Source organism: Acinonyx jubatus, chromosome X (assembly GCF_027475565.1).
Source record: "Acinonyx jubatus isolate Ajub_Pintada_27869175 chromosome X, VMU_Ajub_asm_v1.0, whole genome shotgun sequence".
In the NCBI taxonomy this organism is placed as follows: Eukaryota; Metazoa; Chordata; class Mammalia; order Carnivora; family Felidae; genus Acinonyx; species Acinonyx jubatus.
Genome location: NC_069389.1, coordinates 87032365 through 87052437, shown reverse-complemented (window position 1 = coordinate 87052437; position 20073 = coordinate 87032365). Strand labels below are relative to the sequence as shown.

Genomic DNA, 20073 nt, shown 5'->3' with positions numbered 1-20073 from the left:
TATGCCTTCCCTCCCATCAAAGCTGACCTGTCCAGTAGGTAACTCCTCCAGGGCTCTGTGACTGGTTGATAAGACATCAAGAGATACAACTATAATAGTCTAGCTACTTTCCACTGTCTCAACCTTGGCATTCTCACATGCTTAATTCATTGCCTTAGAGGACAGGTTCTGGAGCTCCTCTGTGACATGCAGCTAGGGGTCCTAGGTTTCTTAGACTTGGGGTATTGTTGGTGCATGAAATCCATGGTAGCTACCAACTGGGCATTCTGCCCACAGCATTTCGTTGGTTTGTGGGCTGTTTTTCCAGGTAGAACCAAGATCCTGCTCCATGAAGTCAACTGGGACAAGACTAGGATATAGGTGAAATGAAGTCAAGTGGGGATAACGACACAACCGACCTCCCAGGAATAGGTGTGATGATTAAATTAAGCGATACATGTAAAGCTTTCAGGACAATGCCTGGTACAGTGTTGTGTCCAGTGGACGTTAGCCGTTGTTATTCCCAACCACTGAAGATAGGATGGCCAGCTGGCAAGGATTCAAATCCAACACATCTCTTGAGTACAAATGGTGCCTCTTCTAGAATGTGCTCACTTTGTCTCTCTTGACCAGGAGGACCATACTTAGACTCCTGATCCCTTCTTTTCCCCAAATACACAGCCTCTCCTGCCTGCCTGCTGCTAACCCCATTTGCCATCCATGTTACAAACCCTGGTGTCTTTGTTTCTCATTATAACCCAGAAGTCATACACTGGCAGCAAATACATGCTGTGGACATATTTGTTTGGATCACATGGTAATTTTTTTTAATTTAAATTCAAGTTAGTTAACATACAGGGTAGTTTTGGCTTCAGGAGTGGAACCCAGTGATTCATCTCTTACATATGACACCCAGTGCTCATCCCCAAAAGTGCCCTCCTTAATGCTCATCACCCATTTAACACATACTCCAGTCAGAGAAAGACAGATACCATATGATTTCACTCATATGTGGAATTTGAGAATCTCAACAAATGAACATAGGCGAAGGTAAGGAAAAATAAGATAAAAACAGAGAGGGAGGTAAACCATAAGAATCTCTTAAATACAGAGAGCAAACTGAGGGTTGCTGGAGGGGAGATGGGTGGGGGGATGGGTTACATGGTAATTTTTTTTAAGATTACAGTTGGCTGACAACATGTAAAAGTCAGGAGATACTCTGTTAAAAGCTGGAATTTGGGTTCCTTCTTAAAAATTTTTTTTGATGGTTCTTTTATTTTTGAGAGAGACAGTGTGAGCAGAGGAGGGACAGAGAGAGAGAGGGAGACAAAGAATCCGAAGCAGGCTCCAGGCTCTGAGCTGTCAGCACAGAGCTGGACGCAGGGCTTGAACTCACAAACCGCGAGATCATGACCTGAGCTGAAGTTGGATGCTTAACCGGCTGACTTACCCAGGTGCCTCCCCCCACCCCGACCTTTTTTTTTTTTTTAACTCTTAAGATCCAGCAACACAGGCACAAATTCTGGTTGGTAAATATCTGTAGCCTCTGACTGGTGCCTGCCCCCTTAAAACCAGCCACGTACTCTATGTCTTGCCACTATTTCCAGCCGACCCGCATCTCTCTGTTACTGACACCAGCAGTAAGAGAGCAGTAGCCGTTCAGGGCCCACCAGGAAGAGCCTCAATGGCTTGTTTCAACTAGAGCCTGAATCAGTGGCAAGAGAAAACAGGTTTATCTTCCTTGGAGGTGAGGGAAGGGGCTCAGTGTTCACAAAACTCAACCACCCAACTCTACTTCTCGGATGTAAAAGACGTTCCTTTCATCATGGGGAAAGTTGCCCTTTGCTGATAATGGGCCAAATGATCCCATCTAATGGAGAATGGGAATACACACACACACACACACACACACACACACACTGAATGTTTGCATCCTGCTATAAACTCATTTCTCCTTAAACAAGGAAGTCCACATATGTCTATTTCAACTAAGTGGTCTTTCTTGCCCAACAACTAAGGCTTTGTCCGTGGAGTTCATAGGGCCATGTGTTATTCAAATACTTTGGGCTGCTTTGTGGCTATACTCCTGGGCATTCTTCCGGAAAACATTCTGGAAGCTAAGAGTCTGCAGGGTGAGATGGAGAGAATACTGAATGTTAACTCAGCCAATCTTCCCCAGAAGGCCAGTCAGCATCAGAGGGAACCAGGGCAGTTGCAAACCCAGCCGAGTGGCCAGGCACGGTAGGAATGTTTGTAGGAGTACCAAGTATCTGCAGCTGGCTTGAAGTCTAAAGAAGAAAAATCAGGGGCGCCTGGACTGCTCAGTTCGTTAAGCGTCTGACTCTTGATGTTGGCTCAGGTCATGTTCTCAAGCTTCGTGAGTTCGAGCCCCAGATGGGGCTCTTTGCTGACAGTGTGGAGCCCGCTTGGGATTCTGTCTCTCTGCCCCTCCCCTGCTTGTGCTGTTTCTCTCAAAACATTAATGAACTTTAAAAAACACAGCAGATCTGGGGCAGCCTGGGTGACTCAGTCAGTTAAGCGGCTGACTTTGGCTCAGGTCATCATGATCTCACAGTCCGTGGGTTCCAGCCCCACATTGGGCTCTGTGCTGACAGCTCAAAGCCTGGAGCCTTCTTTGAATTCTGTGTCTCTGTCCTCTCTACCCCTCCCCGCTTTGTACTCTGTCTCACTCTGGGTCAAAAATAAATAAAACTTTAAAAAATTAACAAAAATAGCAGATCAGTTCTTATGAGCTTGGGGTAATAATAAAAAACACTTAGGTAGCTCTTACAGGCCAGGCACTGTTCCATTATCTCACAACAATGTGATGAGAGAGGTTCACTTTTCTTAATGAGAAAACAGGCATGAGAGGTTAACTAACTAGCTGAGGCTGTGAAACCAATTAGTATAAAAGCAAGGATCCTCTCCTCACCACTACACCATGGTTTTCAGTACGGGAAGGGAACACCAACAAGAGCATCACCTGGGAACTCCCTAGAAATGCAGGGGCGCCTGGGTGGCTCAGTCAGTTGAGCGTCCGCCTTTGACTAAGGCTATGATCTCATGGCTCACGGGTTTGAGTCCCGAGTTGGGCTCTGTGACGCCAGGCTGGAGCCTGCTTCAGGTTCTGTGTCCCCTCTCTCTCTGCCCCTCCCAGCCCCCTCACTCTCCATCTCTCAAAAGTAGGTAAACAAACATCCCCCCCCACAAAGACCTGTTTCTAAACAAGCCCTCCAGGTGACTCAGATGTAAGTTCCTATTTGAGAGCCACAACCTAGGGGATGAGGACTCCCAACAATTGTAATATAGCACTGCAGGTTGCCTGCAGGAAAAGAGCTGGCAGAATAGGCAGTCAATTGAAGAAGAATTGAAAGGCATACTGGGGGTGGGGTTGAGGGGGAGATAGACTTCCAACCAGCTTGTCCCAGTCCCTGTGATTCCATCATTAGCCATCATTCCTCTGGATTGTGAAGGCTTTATGATTTAGAAGATGTATTTATTAAAATGCAAATTCCATCTGGTAAAGTGAATGCCATAAGCCAATTTGTTATGGAATCTTAAGGAGAACGACCAACCATTTCTGTTTGCCTGGGACTGATGGGCTTCTGGAGTTGCAGGACTTTTACTGTGATAAAATAGAGACAGTCTTTCCAAAGTTCAGATCTGCCCAGGACCGAGCTGGTTCCGGGGAGTCAGGACTTTTGGTGGTAAGAACAGAAAGTCCTTGGCAAACCTGGGTATGTTGGACATCATGGACTGGATTACAGTGGGCATTGTCACATGTGACTTGGAAGCCACACAGCAAGAGATGTTCCAACTTTATTTAATTTTCTGTTTTATTTAAATTTTAGTTAACATACAGTGTAATATTGGTTTTAGGAGTAAAATTCAGGGATTCATCACTTACATACAACACCCAGTGCTCATCATAACAAGTGCCCTCCTTAGTACCAATCACCCATCTAGCCCATCCCCCACCCACCTCCGTCCATCTGTCCATCTACCCTCAGTTTGTTCTCTATTATTAAGAGTCTTTTGTGGTTTATTTCTCTCTCTTCTTCCCCCCATCTTCCCATATATACATCTGTTTTGTTTCTTTTTTTTTAATGTTTATTTATTTTTGAGAGAGAGGAAGAGTGAGAGCAGGGGTGGTGCAGAGAGAGAGAGGGAGACACAGAATCTGAAGCAGGCTCCAGGCTCTGAGCTGTCAGCACAGAGCCTGACATGGGGCTCGAACTCACAAACCATGATTCCATGACCTGATCCCAAGTTGGATGCTTAACCGACTGAGCCACCAGCTGCCCCAAGATGCCCCAACATTAAACATGCATTTGACAGGAAACTTTTCAGGTTCACATTTTCCCAACTTCAGTACATGGATGGAGGTCAGCTTTTGCACCCAAAAAAGACCCATGGCATTACTAGGACACATAATTACACAGCACCAGACACTTGGATGAAATTTAGTGCTGAAAGATAAAGGGTTTAAGATGTATGCTTCCAAAAGTTCTATAAATGGCAGTGCCTACGTGAGGCAGGAGACGATGCCTCCGTTTACAATTATGGTAACAAAGATTCTCCAAGCCAAGGGGAAAGACGCTACTCAAGGGGGAAAAGCAGGCAATAAAATGGTAGCTACCGTTCTGAGGTGCACGATCTCAACCGTGTCGGGACAAGGTAGCACAATAAAGGCTGGGGGAGAATACGCTCCTGTGCTAATATCCCTTACTGCTGGATGGGGGGATCGTGCCCGGCTGATGTGTTTCTGCTTCCTAGCTCTCTTGTGTAACGTCCAAATGTCTGCGTCACCGTGGCATCAGCAGATAATCAGCATTCATCAAGGAGGGTGACAAGGACAAGGACGAGGAGCCCTCCCGCCGGTGGACTTGTTGGAAGGAGTCGCCCAACGTGGAGGGTGCTCAGGGGACGGGACCCTCCCCAGGGAGGACTCCCCAGCCTGCAGCTGCGGAAAGAGAGGTCCAGGCACCTTTGGCTGGCGCTGGACAGGACGCACACAGCTCTGCCCACCGGCGAGGAAGGGAGGGACTTCCCTTGCCTGATTTTGCTCTGACTCAGTGGTTGCTCCCACCTGCCACCTGTGTTGAAATCTTCCCCGGAAGCTTGGCTGGACAAGGAGGCTGGGCATACGCTGAGATTAAAAAGTAAACTTTTGTATTGGCCTTTCGTATGGCGTGGCTTTGAGGGCGATTTAGTTAAAATGATGTCCTGATGCGTGCCCTGGCAACACTGAAGGGGTAGATATTCGTGGGGGGCTCTGAGGGGGTCCACGTGCCCCCTTTTATGTGTCCTGGATGCTCTAGCAGGGCCTTTGGGCACTTTTGGAGAAGCGTCTTTGTGAAGGGGCAGGAGGGACTTTTCTGATGCCCACTCCTCTTCTTCCCCAGTGGGGTTCACATGCCCCTGGTTCAGCACAGGGCTGGTATAGTAGCCTGGTGTGTTCATAGGAGAAGAACACAGGCCGGAAGCCAGGCAAATCACATAGTCAACTCCTAGAAGGTGCTCAAGGAGTTTCCCCACTTTGAACATCCCTCTTTCTCACCCCAACCCCAGTACAGTTTCAGAATGAGGAGGGCTTTTGAGGAGGCCTGGTGTATAGTCTGGCTTTGGGGTAAATGTTCTGCTCTGCAGGAACACTGATTAGAGGTCAAGGTCAAGGATCCTCATCAGTCACCACTGGAATGGGTATAATGGAGTTTTTTTTTTTAATTTTTTTAAAATTTACATTTATTTATTTTTGATAGAGAGAGACAGAGCACAAGAAGGGGAGGGGCAGAGGTAGAAGGAGACACAGAATCCAAAGCAGGCTCCAGGCTCCGAGCTGTCAGCACAGAGCCTGACGCGGGGCTTGAACCCACAAACCGCGAGATCATGACCTGAGCCTAAGTCAGACGCTTAACCGACTGAGCCACCCAGGAGCCCCTGGAGGGTTTTTTTACGTTCATTTATTTATTTTGAGAGACACAGAGACAGTGTGAGTAGGGAAGAGGCAGAGAGAGAGGGAGACAGAGAATCCCAAGCAGGCTCTGCACTGCCAGCGCAGAGCCCAATGCAGGGCTCGAACCCATGAATCATGAGATCATGACCTGAGCTGAAACCAATGGAGTTTTGGGCATGACGAAGGAAGACATTCAGCTTTTGAGTCCCTTTGGCAGACTCATTCCATCCTCTCCCTGGAGCCATACAGGAGCAGAGGGAAGGATCAGAACTGAGCTACCTACCCAGGTCAATGCAAATACCTGCCCAGGAAATCATGCAAATACCTCCAGAGCAGGCCTTGCAGGAAGCAGTCTGAAGACATATGCAAAGCCCAAAGTACACAGCTTGCTCCCAGAAGTCCCAAACTGTCCCGTCTGTTTTCCCTTCACCCTGCCATGCGGAAGCCCCAAACTACGCTTCCGACCCCCAAGGCCACAAAGGCAAAACACAAGCTGTCCTTTCACAGAGGGGAGCCTTAAAAAGTACAACAGGAAGCAAACAGCTGTCTCCCATCTCCATGTTACATTTTCTGCAAGGTTAACAATCCCTGCGCTGTTTCTGTCCCACTCCTTAATGACCCAAGCGGTTCAGCTATTAAGTGATAAATCCTCTGTGTATTCATGACTGGCTGGTTCAATTCTGTAGCCCAAACTGAAACAATCAAGAAAATTGAGCTACCTCAGAAGACTTAAGGAAGTCAGCTGCTGTGCAAGATGGAAAACAAATTCAAGTGGCAGTAGGAGCCCCATACCCAAGAAAGAAATGCTGAAGCAACACACCGAATGGGATACAGGGCATAGACTGCAGAAAAGGGCAAATGGAGGATGAAATGGGGAAAAGACCTACTAGTTCCTTCTGGTCACCTTCCCACTCCACTTTTGCTTTGCATCCAGGCGGCCAGCTGAAGCCAGCTGGTGGGATTTACTCCCAGTGGCTCCTCCAAGGTCCCAGTCAGCTGGGAGGATGGGCTAGCCACCTATCAATAGAGAGGATCTAGAAGGATGCCCTCCAGCTCCTGTCTCTTCACCTCCTGCCCACCCAACCAACATCCGCTTTCTGAAAAGAAATGTGGAGGGGCAGAGAAATGTCCCCTCCTTCCCTTCTAGGTTGTTTGACTGGTCTAATAATGAAATTGACTTAATATGGATTAACTGGAGAAAACCAAATTTAATTGTGTGTGTATGGGAGCCCTATAACATCCTGAGCTGAGGAAAGGGGTAGAGGTCTGGGGATACCAAGGGGAGGAAGGCCACTCACAGGAAGGCAAGAGGGGATGTTTCAAAACGGAGTTTGCCCTGGTGGGAGAAATAAGTCCACTGACCCAATCAAAGGAGGGACATGGAGACTTGGAGCACAGTGAAGTGAGGCTTTAATCAACGTTCTTGCAAGAGCAGGTGTCTGATGGACAGGCACACTCATGGCAGTTTTAACAGGCAATTTATTTCCTAGCATGAAGTCCCTCCCCTGATTCCTCATTGGCTGAGTACCACAGAGGTTACAGCCTTACCTGGAAGTCGCCTATACCCATGTAAGGCAAAAAGTAGTCTGATTGGAACAAATGTACATTCACTGAAGTGATGCAGAAACTTTCGGTCCCTCCTTTCTTCTTCGGCACATGCTGCTTGCAAATCCCGGGAGAATAAGTCCGCGAAACGAAGAGGGGAAGAAGAACCAGGAAGTGAAGTGTCCAAGGGTTTGGGACTCCATTATGGGGGGAGGGTTCATATATATTTCCAATAGGTTGTAAACCTACTGTTAACTAGACAGCACAACTTTTATTTGGTATTTCTGAAAATGTATCATCTCCCTTACTTCCCACACCCGGCATGCACATAAGATTCGTAGGTAAAGATATGCCAAAGTGACATATCTTGAGGTAGTCATTTCTGCTTCCTCTTCAAATGCTGACCAGCTTTTTCTTTTGTAGATTTTAGATACGAAGCGGGCTTGGTTGGGCAAGCAGATAACGTTTGGCTGATGGTCTTCGGAGTCACTGTCACTCAATGGACATGTTGTACAGCCAGATGCCCACTCACTTGCTGCAGAAGAATATATGAAGCCCAGTACCTTCTCTGTGGGCTACAGGTGTTTAGAGGTATTTTCATTGTGTTTTCCTAGAGAACAAGCTCCAGTTTGGTGGTCCAACATCTGAATCATTCATAGTCTTTTTTTTTTTTTTAAGTAATCTCTACACCCAGTGTGAGGTCCTAACTTACAACCCTGAGATCAAGAGTCACACGCTCTACCGGCTAATCCAGCTGGGGACCCCCATAGCCTTTTTATAAACAGATTGCTGTTCACCGTGTCACAGCCTGACTCACTTCTAGATGACTGACTAGAAAATCACTTTTTTAAAAATGTTTATTTGTTTTTAAGAGAGACAGAGAGCGAGCAGGGGAGGGACAGAGAGAGACACACACACAGAATCTGAAGCAGGCTCCAGGCCCTGAGCTGTCAGCGTAGAGACCAATGCAGGGCTCGAACTCACAAACCACGAGATCATGACCCGAGCTGAAGTCGGACGCTTAACCAACCGAGCCACCCAGGAACCCCCAAAATCACTCTTAACTCCAAACTTACAAGACCAAACATCTTCATCTAGCAAAACATAGCATTTGGCTCTCAGGTGCAATAAATTCAGGTTTTTCTCCTTGACTGAACCACACGAATGAGAGTTTCGTTTACCCAGGGCCAACCTCTTTTCTGAGTGAACCATGTTTAGGTGAAGAGATACATGCTCAGAACAACTTCTCATCCTGTCTCCATTTGGTCTCCTTTCATCCTGTCTCCATCATGCACACACATGACAGATCGATCTTTAAAGTATTCATTTTCTAAGCTTTGGTTTTGAAATAATTACAGACTCCCAAGACGTTTGAGAAATAGAGCCAGGAGGTCCCTTGTACGCATCCTCCAGATTCCCCTCAATGGTGACATCTTACATAATTATAGTATATTTCTGAAACCAGGCTTATTATAAGTAACTAGACTGCAAACGTTGCTCAGATTTCGGAAGTACAAAATGAAGTTGTATAATACTATAATGAATCTCTAGTGCCCAAGGCTTCCAACTGAAATGTCTGCCTGCTGTTCAAGTCCTTCTGTGGTCAGGCCCCCACCCTACTCCAGCAGCCATGGTTCCTACTGCTCTCTCTTTTTTTACATTTTTTAACTTTTTTTTTGAGAGACGGAGGTGGGGGGGGAGAGAGAGGGAGGGAGGGGAGGAGAGAGGTGCACTCTGCACTGACAGCAGGGAGCCCAGTGCGGGGCTCAAACCCATGAGCTGCGAGATCATGACCTAAGCTGAAGTCGGACACTTAACTGACTGAGCCACCAAGGCACCGCCCCCCCCCTCCCCCCGCAACTGCTCTCTTAAGCTCATAGGCCTTTCTCTGTGGGGCTACTGTGCTCACTGTTAGGACTCATTGCTTTTCCAAATTGTACCCTTTCATCTAAGTCTGGCTCATATCTTGGCTCTTCTGTAACACTTTCTGGAGCTGCTCTACCCTTCCTTGAGCTTTCCTTCTTCCGAATTCCTTATGGCCAGAAATGAATTTCAGCACAGTTGTGGAAATTAGCGTGTAAGGTTTTTTTTGTTTGTCTTTGTAGCCTGGCATTCCCTGTCATAAAATGTACCATATTAGCCATTTTTAGGTGTAGAGTTCTGTAGCAGTAAGTACATTCATGTTGTTGTACAACTGTTGCCACTGTGTAGTTCCAGAACTTTTACATTATCCCAGATTTAAATTCTGTATCCATTAAACAATAACTCTCCATGCCCCTTTCCCAGTGTCTGGTAGCCATGATTTTACTTTCTGTTTCTATAAATTTAACTGTTCTAGGTGTCTCATATAGGTGGAGTCATACGATGTTTTGTCCTTTGGTTACGTTAAAAAAAATTGTTTGAAGGGGCACCTGGGTGGCTCAGTCGGTTGAGCGTCTGACTCTTGATTTCGGCTCAGGTCATGATCTCACAGTTTGTGGGTTTGAGCCCTGTCTCAGGTGACAGCATAGCACCTGCTTGGATTCTCTCTCTCTCTCTCTCTCTCTCTCTCCCTCCCTCTCTCTCTGCCCCTCTCCCACTCTCGTGTGTGTGACAGCGCATGCATGTTCTCTTTCAAAATAAATAAATAAATAAATAAATAAATAAATAAATAACTTTTTAAAAATTGCTTGAAGACTTTTGCTGGATAGGAACCTCTTCAAGGGCCCAGCCCCCTGCTGACATGAGAACTAGGTAGGTAGGTAGGTAGGTAGGCGGATAAATAAGTGTAGGGGTATTCTCATAGTATCTAGCATAATTTTGGGTAAATAACAGATGTGGTTAACAAACCAAACCCCTCATTTTTTAAAAAACCAGAAATATCTAAGATAACTCCCTGGCCTTTTATTGTGGCTTTCTTATCTTTGGGTTAAAAACACGTTCTGGGGCTGGGCCTGCCTGTGCATAGGCCCAGTGGGTTTGGGCTATGCTCACTGTGCCTTCCTTTGGGCCCATTTCCCAAGGTAGCTGTTGAGCTCATTGAAGGAAGAGAAAATATTTTTTTGATGTCTCTTTGTAGCACCCATGGCAGGGTCTGATCCCCCAAAAGCCCTTGGGTAATGTCAGGATAGGTGGGGTGGGGGGGTGGGCATTGCCTGACTGTCAAGGAGTGTAGTCTGATAACCAAATGCAGATGGGGAAGTGCTTGGCACCAGGTTATAGGGCAAACCAAATCCTGCACGGCAGAATACTTATGCTCTGGGTTTCTTCCCTGGAGATGAGCAATCGTCGTAGCCAAGATGAATACTTCAATACATGCCAGGCATTACTCCACACACTTGACATGTATTCTCTCTTTTAATCCTTACAACGATCTTAAGAGACAGGTACTATTGTTAGTTTTGTTTCACGGGTGAAACCGAGGTTCTTCAGTCTTCTGGGACTCTGAGTTCTTCAGAACTCTTCTGTTCTTCTGGGTTCTTCTGTCTCTCAGGGCTGTTCTTCAGCTGAGGTGGTTAGAGCTCGCGGACAGGGTAGGGGACTTAGTGCGTCAGTTAGCTAGGCTCCCTTCCAAGGCCGGACCCTGGCTGGGAAATGGCTGCCCTTGGTCATAAGGAAAAGACTTGAAGATTGAGGGTAGCCTCATCCGTGGTGACAAAACAACTTCAAAGGCCACCCTACTGCTAACGGTTCAATGATGTCATGGTCATATATTAAGGACAGCGTGTTTTTTAAAAAAATATTTTATTTCACTTTATTTTATTTAACTAATCTCTCCACCCAACGTGGGGCTCAATCTCACGATCCCGAGGTCAAGAATCACATGCTCTACCAACTGAGCCAGCCAGGCCTGGTCCCAGGACAGCACGTTTTGATATCAAGGAGCACTATGAACTTCTTGAGAGCTAAGGACTGTATAAACTGTGACAACTTCAGGACTGTTAGCTAAGGCAAATCCTATGAAAGAGGCATTGTGTTTTCAGGGCTCCCCCACCTCCACCCCCTGGGAACTCGTTTATTTTATGGGAAATGAATGATATCCAGCAATTTCGTTACCTAGCTGTGAGATTAAAGCATAGTCCCTTGGGAACCCAGCCCACTTCATGTATACAGGAAGTGACCCCCAAGTGGCTGCCTGAGTTTTAGAACAATATATGTCCTGCAGGAATACTTTTGACAACAAAACTTCACTGAGTCCCTGAAGCAACAGAGTTATCAGCTTTGGTTCAGGTGAAAAAATAAAGCCCCGGATGAAGCCACGAAAATGCATCACTGGGCTGAGAGGAGGCCTGGTGGGGCTTTGCGGTCGGGAATGGGATGCGAATGGTGTCCCGGGAGAGAAAGGCAGGCCAGGTGTAGGGGGTGATTTGAGAAAAACCTGCAGGTTGGGATGTTCATAGAGTATTTGGGCGGCACTAACATGAGCAGATTGGTTGAAGTGGATGGCCCCTGTTGGGGCCCCCGGGAGGTAGCCGTGGGAGACAGGGCTGGAAATGCAAAGTCCTCTTAGGGAAGAAAGGCAGGCAGAAGTATCTGGTTTGGAAACAGGCAGAAATAAGTTGCTGTGCCTAGAAAGCTCAGCTTAAAAGGCTTAGCTCACAGGGCGCCTGGGTGACTCAGTCAGTTGAGCATCGGACTTGGGCTCAGGTCATGATCTCACAGCTCATGGGTTCGAGCCCCGCATCAGGCTCAGTGCTGACTGCTCAGAGTCTGGAACCTGCCTCACACTCTGTGTCTCCCTCTCTCCCTCTGCCCCTCCTTCCTCTCAAAAATAAATGAACATTAAAAAAAGGCTTATGCCATGGTGAGCGACTCCATTGCCCTGCCTTTGTAACAGAACAGTTCTCTGGGGTCTGGTTGGGCCACCCTTCTTTCTCCCGGCTGCCACTTTCTGTTAGGTGCCAGCCATGGTCATGGTAGCATAAAGGACAGCTACATGACCAGCTGTGCTTCTCAGATGCTTGGGTTCCCTCCACAACACCATACCAAGACTCTTGTCAGTTGTGTGCTCTTGTACTTGAAGTTTGCCAAGACTAATGTGACACAGGAAATATGTCAGGCAAATGCAATCTTTATTCACAGTTATAGGTGTTTCCGCCTCACATCCATTTTGACTCTCTTACCCTGGTAAGCTGAGCTGGACAGTGAAGGTAACTCAGACCCCCTTTACCCTCTCTTCTAGCTTTAAACTTGGGTCAGCCCAAGAACAGGGCAACCAACTTCTTATTCCCTTTCTCCTGCCCGTCCCCTTGCCCTGATTAGCTCTCCTGCCGTGGCTTTAGTAATGTGGAAGAAGCAGAGGAGAGGACTCACCTGGCAGAAAGAAATCACAGACTCCTTTGTTCCTGTTCTTTCATCTCCCATATTCTAACCTTGATTCATATCAGAGAGCCCCTCCCTGAGGTTAGACAGAGGGGTAGTAAGGCTATGTGGCCCTGACTCATATATATACCCAGTCCCTGTTCTGGTTAAGCCCTTGGGTTTAACAGCAAGGCATGTAGCCAACTAGGGGGTACAATTGTCCCCTTCAAGCGAGATCAGGGTGGAGCTGGACCCCTCGGGGCAGGAGGATGAGTGGATATCAGTAAAGTCCCTCCTGCCCCTTCACAAAGACGCTTCTCCAAAAGTGCCCAAAGGCCCTGCTAGAGCATCCAGGACACATAAAAGGGGGCACGTGGACCCCCTCAGAGCCCCCCACGAATATCTACCCCTTCAGTGTTGCCAGGGCACGCATCAGGACATCATTTTAACTAAATCGCCCTCAAAGCCACGCCATACGAAAGGCCAATACAAAAGTTTACTTTTTAATCTCAGCGTATGCCCAGCCTCCTTGTCCAGCCAAGCTTCCGGGGAAGATTTCAACACAGGTGGCAGGTGGGAGCAACCACTGAGTCAGAGCAAAATCAGGCAAGGGAAGTCCCTCCCTTCCTCGCCGGTGGGCAGAGCTGTGTGTGTCCTGTCCAGCGCCAGCCAAAGGTGCCTGGACCTCTCTTTCCGCAGCTGCAGGCTGGGGAGTCCTCCCTGGGGAGGGTCCCGTCCCCTGAGCACCCTCCACGTTGGGCGACTCCTTCCAACAAGTCCACCGGCGGGAGGGCTCCTCGTCCTTGTCCTTGTCACCCTCCTTGATGAATGCTGATTATCTGCTGATGCCACGGTGACGCAGACATTTGGACGTTACACAAGAGAGCTAGGAAGCAGAAACACATCAGCCGGGCACGATCCCCCCATCCAGCAGTAAGGGATATTAGCACAGGAGCGTATTCTCCCCCAGCCTTTATTGTGCTACCTTGTCCCGACACGGTTGAGATCGTGCACCTCAGAACGGTAGCTACCATTTTATTGCCTGCTTTTCCCCCTTGAGTAGCGTCTTTCCCCTTGGCTTGGAGAATCTTTGTTACCATAATTGTAAACGGAGGCATCGTCTCCTGCCTCACGTAGGCACTGCCATTTGCATAACTTTTAACGCACATAGTACCACAGTGCTAGACCCTTCCATGACATTTACTGCACAAAAGCAATGATAGGTGTTAGTGTCTGAGGGCTTATTATATGCCATGTACTAGTCTACATGCTTCATATGTATTAACTCATTTAATCACACAATATATGAGGCAGGTGCTATTATTACCCCCAGGTGATAGACTGGGGCCCAGAAGAGAAGAGTGAGTCCCAAGCTGGGCTTAGATCGCAGGCACTGTGGCTCTAGAGCCTGTGCTCTGAGCAAGTGTAAATTGGCCAGTCTTAGAGCAAAATGCGATCATCAAGTCAGTTTACAATCTAATATGCAATATACACAATAACACTTTCCAGTCAAGAGAGGTATGCTCAGGATCCAATACACATTCTATCACTGGTTGGCACTCTAAAACTCTAATACAGCTTATTAGCTATAGGTAAGTCACCTTTCTCAACAATGCTGAAAATGTTAGGGGAAACAACATAGAGAAAAAAGCATTTTTGCTTTTCTTAAGTGTTGCATGTATGCGCCAATTCTCCACAAACCCAAAACTTATTTTTGGAGAAAAATCACCCTTGCAGAGAGTACTTGGTGATGTTACCATGTAACAGGGAAATTTGCCAGTTGGGTACTGAGCCTCCCTTTCCTCAAAGTAGCATTTAAATATTCATTCATTCATTCATTCATTTATGAGAGAGAGAGAGTGGGAGTGAGCAGAGGGGCAGAGAGAGAGAGAATCCCAAGCAAAGCCTGAAGCGGGGCTCGATCCCATGAACGGAGGGATCAGGACTTGAACCAAAATCAAGAGTTAGACGTTTAACAGACTGAGCCACCCAGGCACCCCCTATTCAGAGTGGCATTTAAACACCTCCTTCCCAACAGATATAGACGGTGGCACTTCCAGGACCCAAAATACTCTTTAGGTCTCTTTCTTTTCTCCTCTGCGTCTCAAAAACCTCCCCATTTCTCCATCCAGACTGTCTGAGATTTAGCCCTCTCCCTCTCTGGTCCCATCACTGAAGTGCTGATGTGGGTGTGGGCTTTGGTCAGGGTCAAAGCCTCCATCCGCTGTTGTGAGCAGAGCTCCCCACAATAGCAACAATCCACCTGCCTAGCAAAATTCATCACCGTGCATTCCCAGAAGTCCTGGTCCCTCAGGTGTCTCTCGGTTCTTCTACACCCCTGACAGGGTTCCCGAACTTGCTCTGGATTGCTCGGAACCAGTTCCCCCTCTCTCCCTTGGGGTCTCCAACACATTTGTCTCACCTTGGAATGTAGGTCTTGGGAAGGATGCCCCTGCAGTAAAGCCTGTCCCGGGGCTGTTGCCGGGAAGAGGGCACCAGCCTGGACCCTCTCAGGCCAAGGAAGAGCGGCCTGTGCTCCCTCCTCACTATACTCTGTTTGGAGCCAGTTCCTTGGCCCCACATTCACCCCCATACTTGCAACAGAAGACTCGCCCTGGGGGCGAGTCTGCACCTGGTCTGCTGTTGCAAATGATGCCCAGGCTTGCACTGTCAGAGGCCAAGGACCAGCCGAGACGCTTCTCTCCTTTCTATTCCTTCTTTTATAGGCGGCTCTCTTCTCCTCATTTTCTGGGCTGTCAGCAGGGGGGGACGCCCCCTCCCACGAGGCCTGCCCCAGACCCTCAGCCGAGCGGGGGGCACCGTCCTGTGCACTCTGGTACGGAGTGCCAGCTGACGTTTTATTCGCCTCACCCTTCTGACCCTTGCTTTTACGCCCCGCGTTGACACCATCCCTAGCAAATGACGATGCCCCTGCTGTAGCCATCTGCATCTGGCCTGGGCCTGTGAACGACACCCAAGCCTGTACTGTCAGAGGCCAAGGACTGGCCATGACCTTTTTGTTCTTTTTATTTCTCCCTTTATGGCTGCCTGTCTGGTCTCCTTTTATCTCCTCATTGGCTGCCACTGACGCCTCCTCAAGAGAGGCCTGAGCTGTACTTTCTGCTGGCAGTGGGGCGCCAGCATGTGCCTTCTCAGGCCAGGTGGCAACGGGTACCTTCTCCTTGTCATCCCACTCCCCTTCCTCCCTGTTTTCATACATCGCGCCGACTCCAGTATCAGCAATCGGCAGAGCCCCTGTGACACAAGTCTGGCCCAGAACTGGGGCTGCAGAAGACGCCCGGGTCTGTAGCGTCAGAGGCCAGGGGAGATATACAACCTTGTTTCCCTTTCTATTCCTCCTTTTCCGGCTGGTTTTCTTCCCTGTGTTGCCCTGGCTGCTGGTCCCCTGCAACGCAGCGTGACCCGGAACCTCACCTGCGTGTGGGGCATCAGCCTCAGCGCTCAGCCCCAAACTAAGAACAGACATTTTTTCCACCTCATCGTACTCTCCTGGCTCCATGCTTTCCTGTCTCACATGTACCCCACTACTTGCGGCGGACACAGAACCTTCAAGCGGAGTCTGAAGCCCAGGCGGGGCTCTTGCAGGTGCTGCCGCCGTGGCCGGGTCCGTGTCGCATGCCTGGGTCATCGGAGGCTCAATGTGAGTTAGAATGTCTTTTTCCATGTTTCTGCCCCCTCTGATTTTTCTGTGCTTCTGTTACCGGGTCAGGTAAAGCGTTATCCTGGAGCAGAGAGAGCAGAAGTAACCCAAGAGGCAAATGTGAGTTTAGTCAAGGCTAGCAAAAAGCCCCTTCTTCTTCTTCTTCTTCTTCTTCTTCTTCTTTTTAAATGTTTACTTATTTATTTTTGAGAGACAGAGATCGAGTGAAAGGGAAGGACAGAGAGGGAGAGAGAGAGAATCCCAAGCGGGCTCCACGCTCTCAGCACAGAGCCCGATGCAGAGGTCGAACGCACGAACCGTGAGATCATGAGCTGAGCCAAATCAAGAGTAGGACGTTCAACTGACTGAGCCACCCAGGCGCCCCTCAACAAGCCCCTTCTTGAAGGAGGGTATCAAGCATCATTTCTGAGGGCTGAAAGCAACACTAGGCCCCAGGGATACCTGAAACGATTTTGGAACACAGCAGGTTGGGGAGGCTGTGGACTAGTTGAAGGTGTCAGACAGCTGTTCTCATTGGCGGCTGGCTCATCAATGCAGGGCCAGATCTATGACTGCTCGTGTGGTATATCTACCAGCAACTCTGGATGCCCTCAAAATGCTGATGGATGCCACAACTTTTGGTCTTCACCAGCCTTCAACATCAGCACTGTCTTCTTTGAAAGCAGAGGACAACACTGGAGAAACAACAACGGAAGATATTTGCAGGAACATTCCCATTTGCACCCAAGAAAGAGGTACAGAGACATGGGTTAATGGTCAGGTATAGACTTCAGCATGGTTACCTTTTGATGCCTCAGACAGTCTTGGGAGACCAAACCATAGGTGAGAAAGCAGTGGCTGAGCCTATAAAATCAGAGGAGAAAAAAGCATCAACAAAGTCAGCCTGCCCAGGTTCCCCCAGAGGGGCCTGTCTGAGCAGACTCTTACCTGACTATCCTAGAAACACTTTGTCAGAGTTTCTTCTCAAGCTTTCTCTTTTTGGTCCCATGTAGAAGAATTGGTGCACATGCCAGAGACCCTGAGCGTCTACACAACTTGGTAACACAGCCTCTTCATAAATGGATGAAGAGATTCTGTTCAGCTCAGCATGGCATTAGCATTTAGGCCTCCTTTACTGGTTTCTGATTCTTCGTACGGTGAACATCCAGATCTGGGCTGAAGGCCTCATTCCAACCTATTCTTCACAAATTCTAGATAAGCAGGACTCCAGAGACAATGCCTGTTTCTCAGATTCATAAACTGTCCCGTCGTCTTGCAAATTCTCCTCCTTTCCTTCAGCTCTCTACTGCACTATATATATGTGCAACAGAATCTTGGAATGGGCTAATTATTTACATAATATCCTTTCTCTCCGAGCAAACTTTTTTTGTTGGCCTTTTTATCAAAAAAATAATAATAATAAAATAAATGAAGGAGGGATCAAACTCCCTTTCTGTAGTTATGACGAACACACAGAGCTCAATGGAGCCCCTGTGTTTTCCTTTGATAAGAAAGTGTAACCACACAAAACAGCAAAGCAAGCCCTGGCATTGACCAAGTAGGTTTACAAATGGAAAGCTTGTTTTTGTTTTGTTTTTATCTGGGACGTGTTTTTATCTAGAACAGGAGACGCAGCAGTGTCTCTGTGAATGCGGTGTGCCCAGTGGAGGTGGGGGAAGGGCCCTCTGGACCTACTCTTGGGGGCCACAAGGGGCCTAGAACTCTTTCTGCATGGGCGGCAGTCTCACCTAATCGTCTTTCAATGGCTCCCAATGTAAGACTGTAGGAAGAGGAATCACAGAGCAGAAAATCGCATGCACTGACTAGCTAGCACGGTTTCTGCCTTTTAAACATCTTCCCTGATGCAATGGTTAGCTTTTTCACCACTTGGTACATAGGTTAACATAGCTGCGGTGCTAAGGCTAACTTAGCTCATGACAAATGCAGAGGTTATCGCTAGATGAAAGCCAGCTGGCTGGCTGCCAAGAGGCCACAGTAGGTGAAATTTACCTTGTTCAACGCAGAAGAGTCCAAGGTCAGGTCCCCGCACTGTGAGTAGGTCTGTAGTCCAGTGGTGGATGTCGGTCTCATTCCCTATTGTCTCTAACCATATCCATATGCATGTTCCTAATTATGTTTCTATGTATGTGAGATGTCCTGTCCCCTGGACTTCATGTGGATGATGACTGCCTATTTGAGACTCCTTAGATGTCCCCCTGGCGTGTGGACCCTTGTGTTCATACAGATCCACTCTAACTCAACACACATTTAACGACACTGCTATGTGCCAAGCAGGGGCTGAGTGCAGCAGAGTATATACTTGGACGTCATGTTCCTTAGTTACAGCCACATTTCATTCTGGGTTCTCTGAGGTGACGACCTTCATTTGAGTTTCTGCTTGTTTCCAAGCCTCTACTCACATATTTATAGGTGTTCTTTTGGCTGGCTCTCGTAGAGAGCGAATGCAGTTTCTCGTGTGGGGATTCTGCTAGTTTATCCAAAACCAACCTAATTATTTATCCTTTCTGCAGGTTATTGAGACCTTCACATTCTTTGCCCCCTTTGTTGGCAATAAACCTCTCTGGCTTTTGGATAGCAACTCTTGATTCCCGTACCATCCTGCTGCATGGTACCACTTTCTTTCCAGCTTTTCAGATAAAGAGGGACAACTGTTGGATGCCCGTTTCGTTTGTGTATTTCATGAGAGTCCACATTACATGGGTCATGGAAATGTCTGGTGTCCCTCCTTTGATAGGCTGGAACCTATCCCTCCTTTGATATCACTTAGGATTCTTTCATTGCAAGTGACCAAAAATAAGTAAATGAAAAGACCCACAGAGGCTTACGCAAAACAGGTCATTTGTAATTCACTATAAGCTTAAATGGTTAGAAGTAGAGCCAACTGCATGCATGGCTTAACACAGAGTGTCAATTATTTTATCGGGAGCCATTAGAGATACTTCCTTGGGGGTTGGTTTCCATTTTCAGAACCTTACCGGAAACCCCTGATACCTTCTGTCTCATAATGCCTAATCCAACAGCGGCATCCCCTCCCTGGTAGAGCATTGGGAGTCCCTAAATTGGGTCTCGTTGGTACTAATTGTGCTGACATGTGTTATGTGTCCATTGCTGAAACAATTGTGGGTGGAATGTCCAAATCCTGGGGCTCTTCAAAGTCAATGGGGAAGCTGGAAAGTTAGAATGCAAATACATAATCAGACATGGCTGAGAGGACAGGGAAGGTAAGTAGTGAGGCATGGGGAAGTGTAAAAAGCCTAAAGCAATTTCTGAGTAGGAGCTTAGATGTTGCCTTTTTTAAAAAAATAGCTTTATTGGGGGACCTGGATGGCTCATTTGATTAAGCATCTAACTTCAGCTCAGGTCATAATCTCGTGTGGTTTGTGAGTTCAAGCCCTGCTTTGGGTGAGCAAGAGCCCCGCTTCAGGTGAGCCCCATTTCTCTCTCTTTCCCTCTCTGTCTCTGCCCCTCTCTTTCTCTCTCTCTGAGCTTACTCACTTGCACCCTCTCTTTCTCAAAAAAAAAAATAGCTTTATTAGGGGCACTTGGGTGGCTCAATCAGTTGGGCGTCTGACTCTTGACCTCAGTCCAGGTCTTGATCTCAGAGTCTTGAGTTCAGGCCCCGTGTTGGGCT

The 20073-nt window shown here is 47.8% G+C and overlaps 1 protein-coding gene across 1 annotated transcript; it reads right to left on the bottom strand.

Moving 5' to 3' along the window:
* Window positions 1-12512: 12512 nt before the first annotated feature.
* Window positions 12513-17736, bottom strand: LOC106973147 (uncharacterized). Its single transcript, XM_015070207.3, has 4 exons — window positions 17370-17736; window positions 17225-17285; window positions 16884-17116; window positions 12513-16503 (listed from the first exon to the last, which is right to left on the bottom strand). The coding sequence occupies exon 4, from the start codon at window positions 16443-16445 to the stop codon at window positions 14865-14867; it is 1581 nt and encodes a 526-aa protein (XP_014925693.2). The 5' UTR covers window positions 16446-16503; window positions 16884-17116; window positions 17225-17285; window positions 17370-17736; the 3' UTR covers window positions 12513-14864.
* Window positions 17737-20073: the final 2337 nt, after the last annotated feature.

Excerpts from the sequence above, each read along its gene's own strand:
- LOC106973147 (XM_015070207.3), bottom strand. The coding sequence starts at position 16,445 with ATGGAAAAAGACATTCTAACTCACATTGAGCCTCCGATGACCCAGGCA.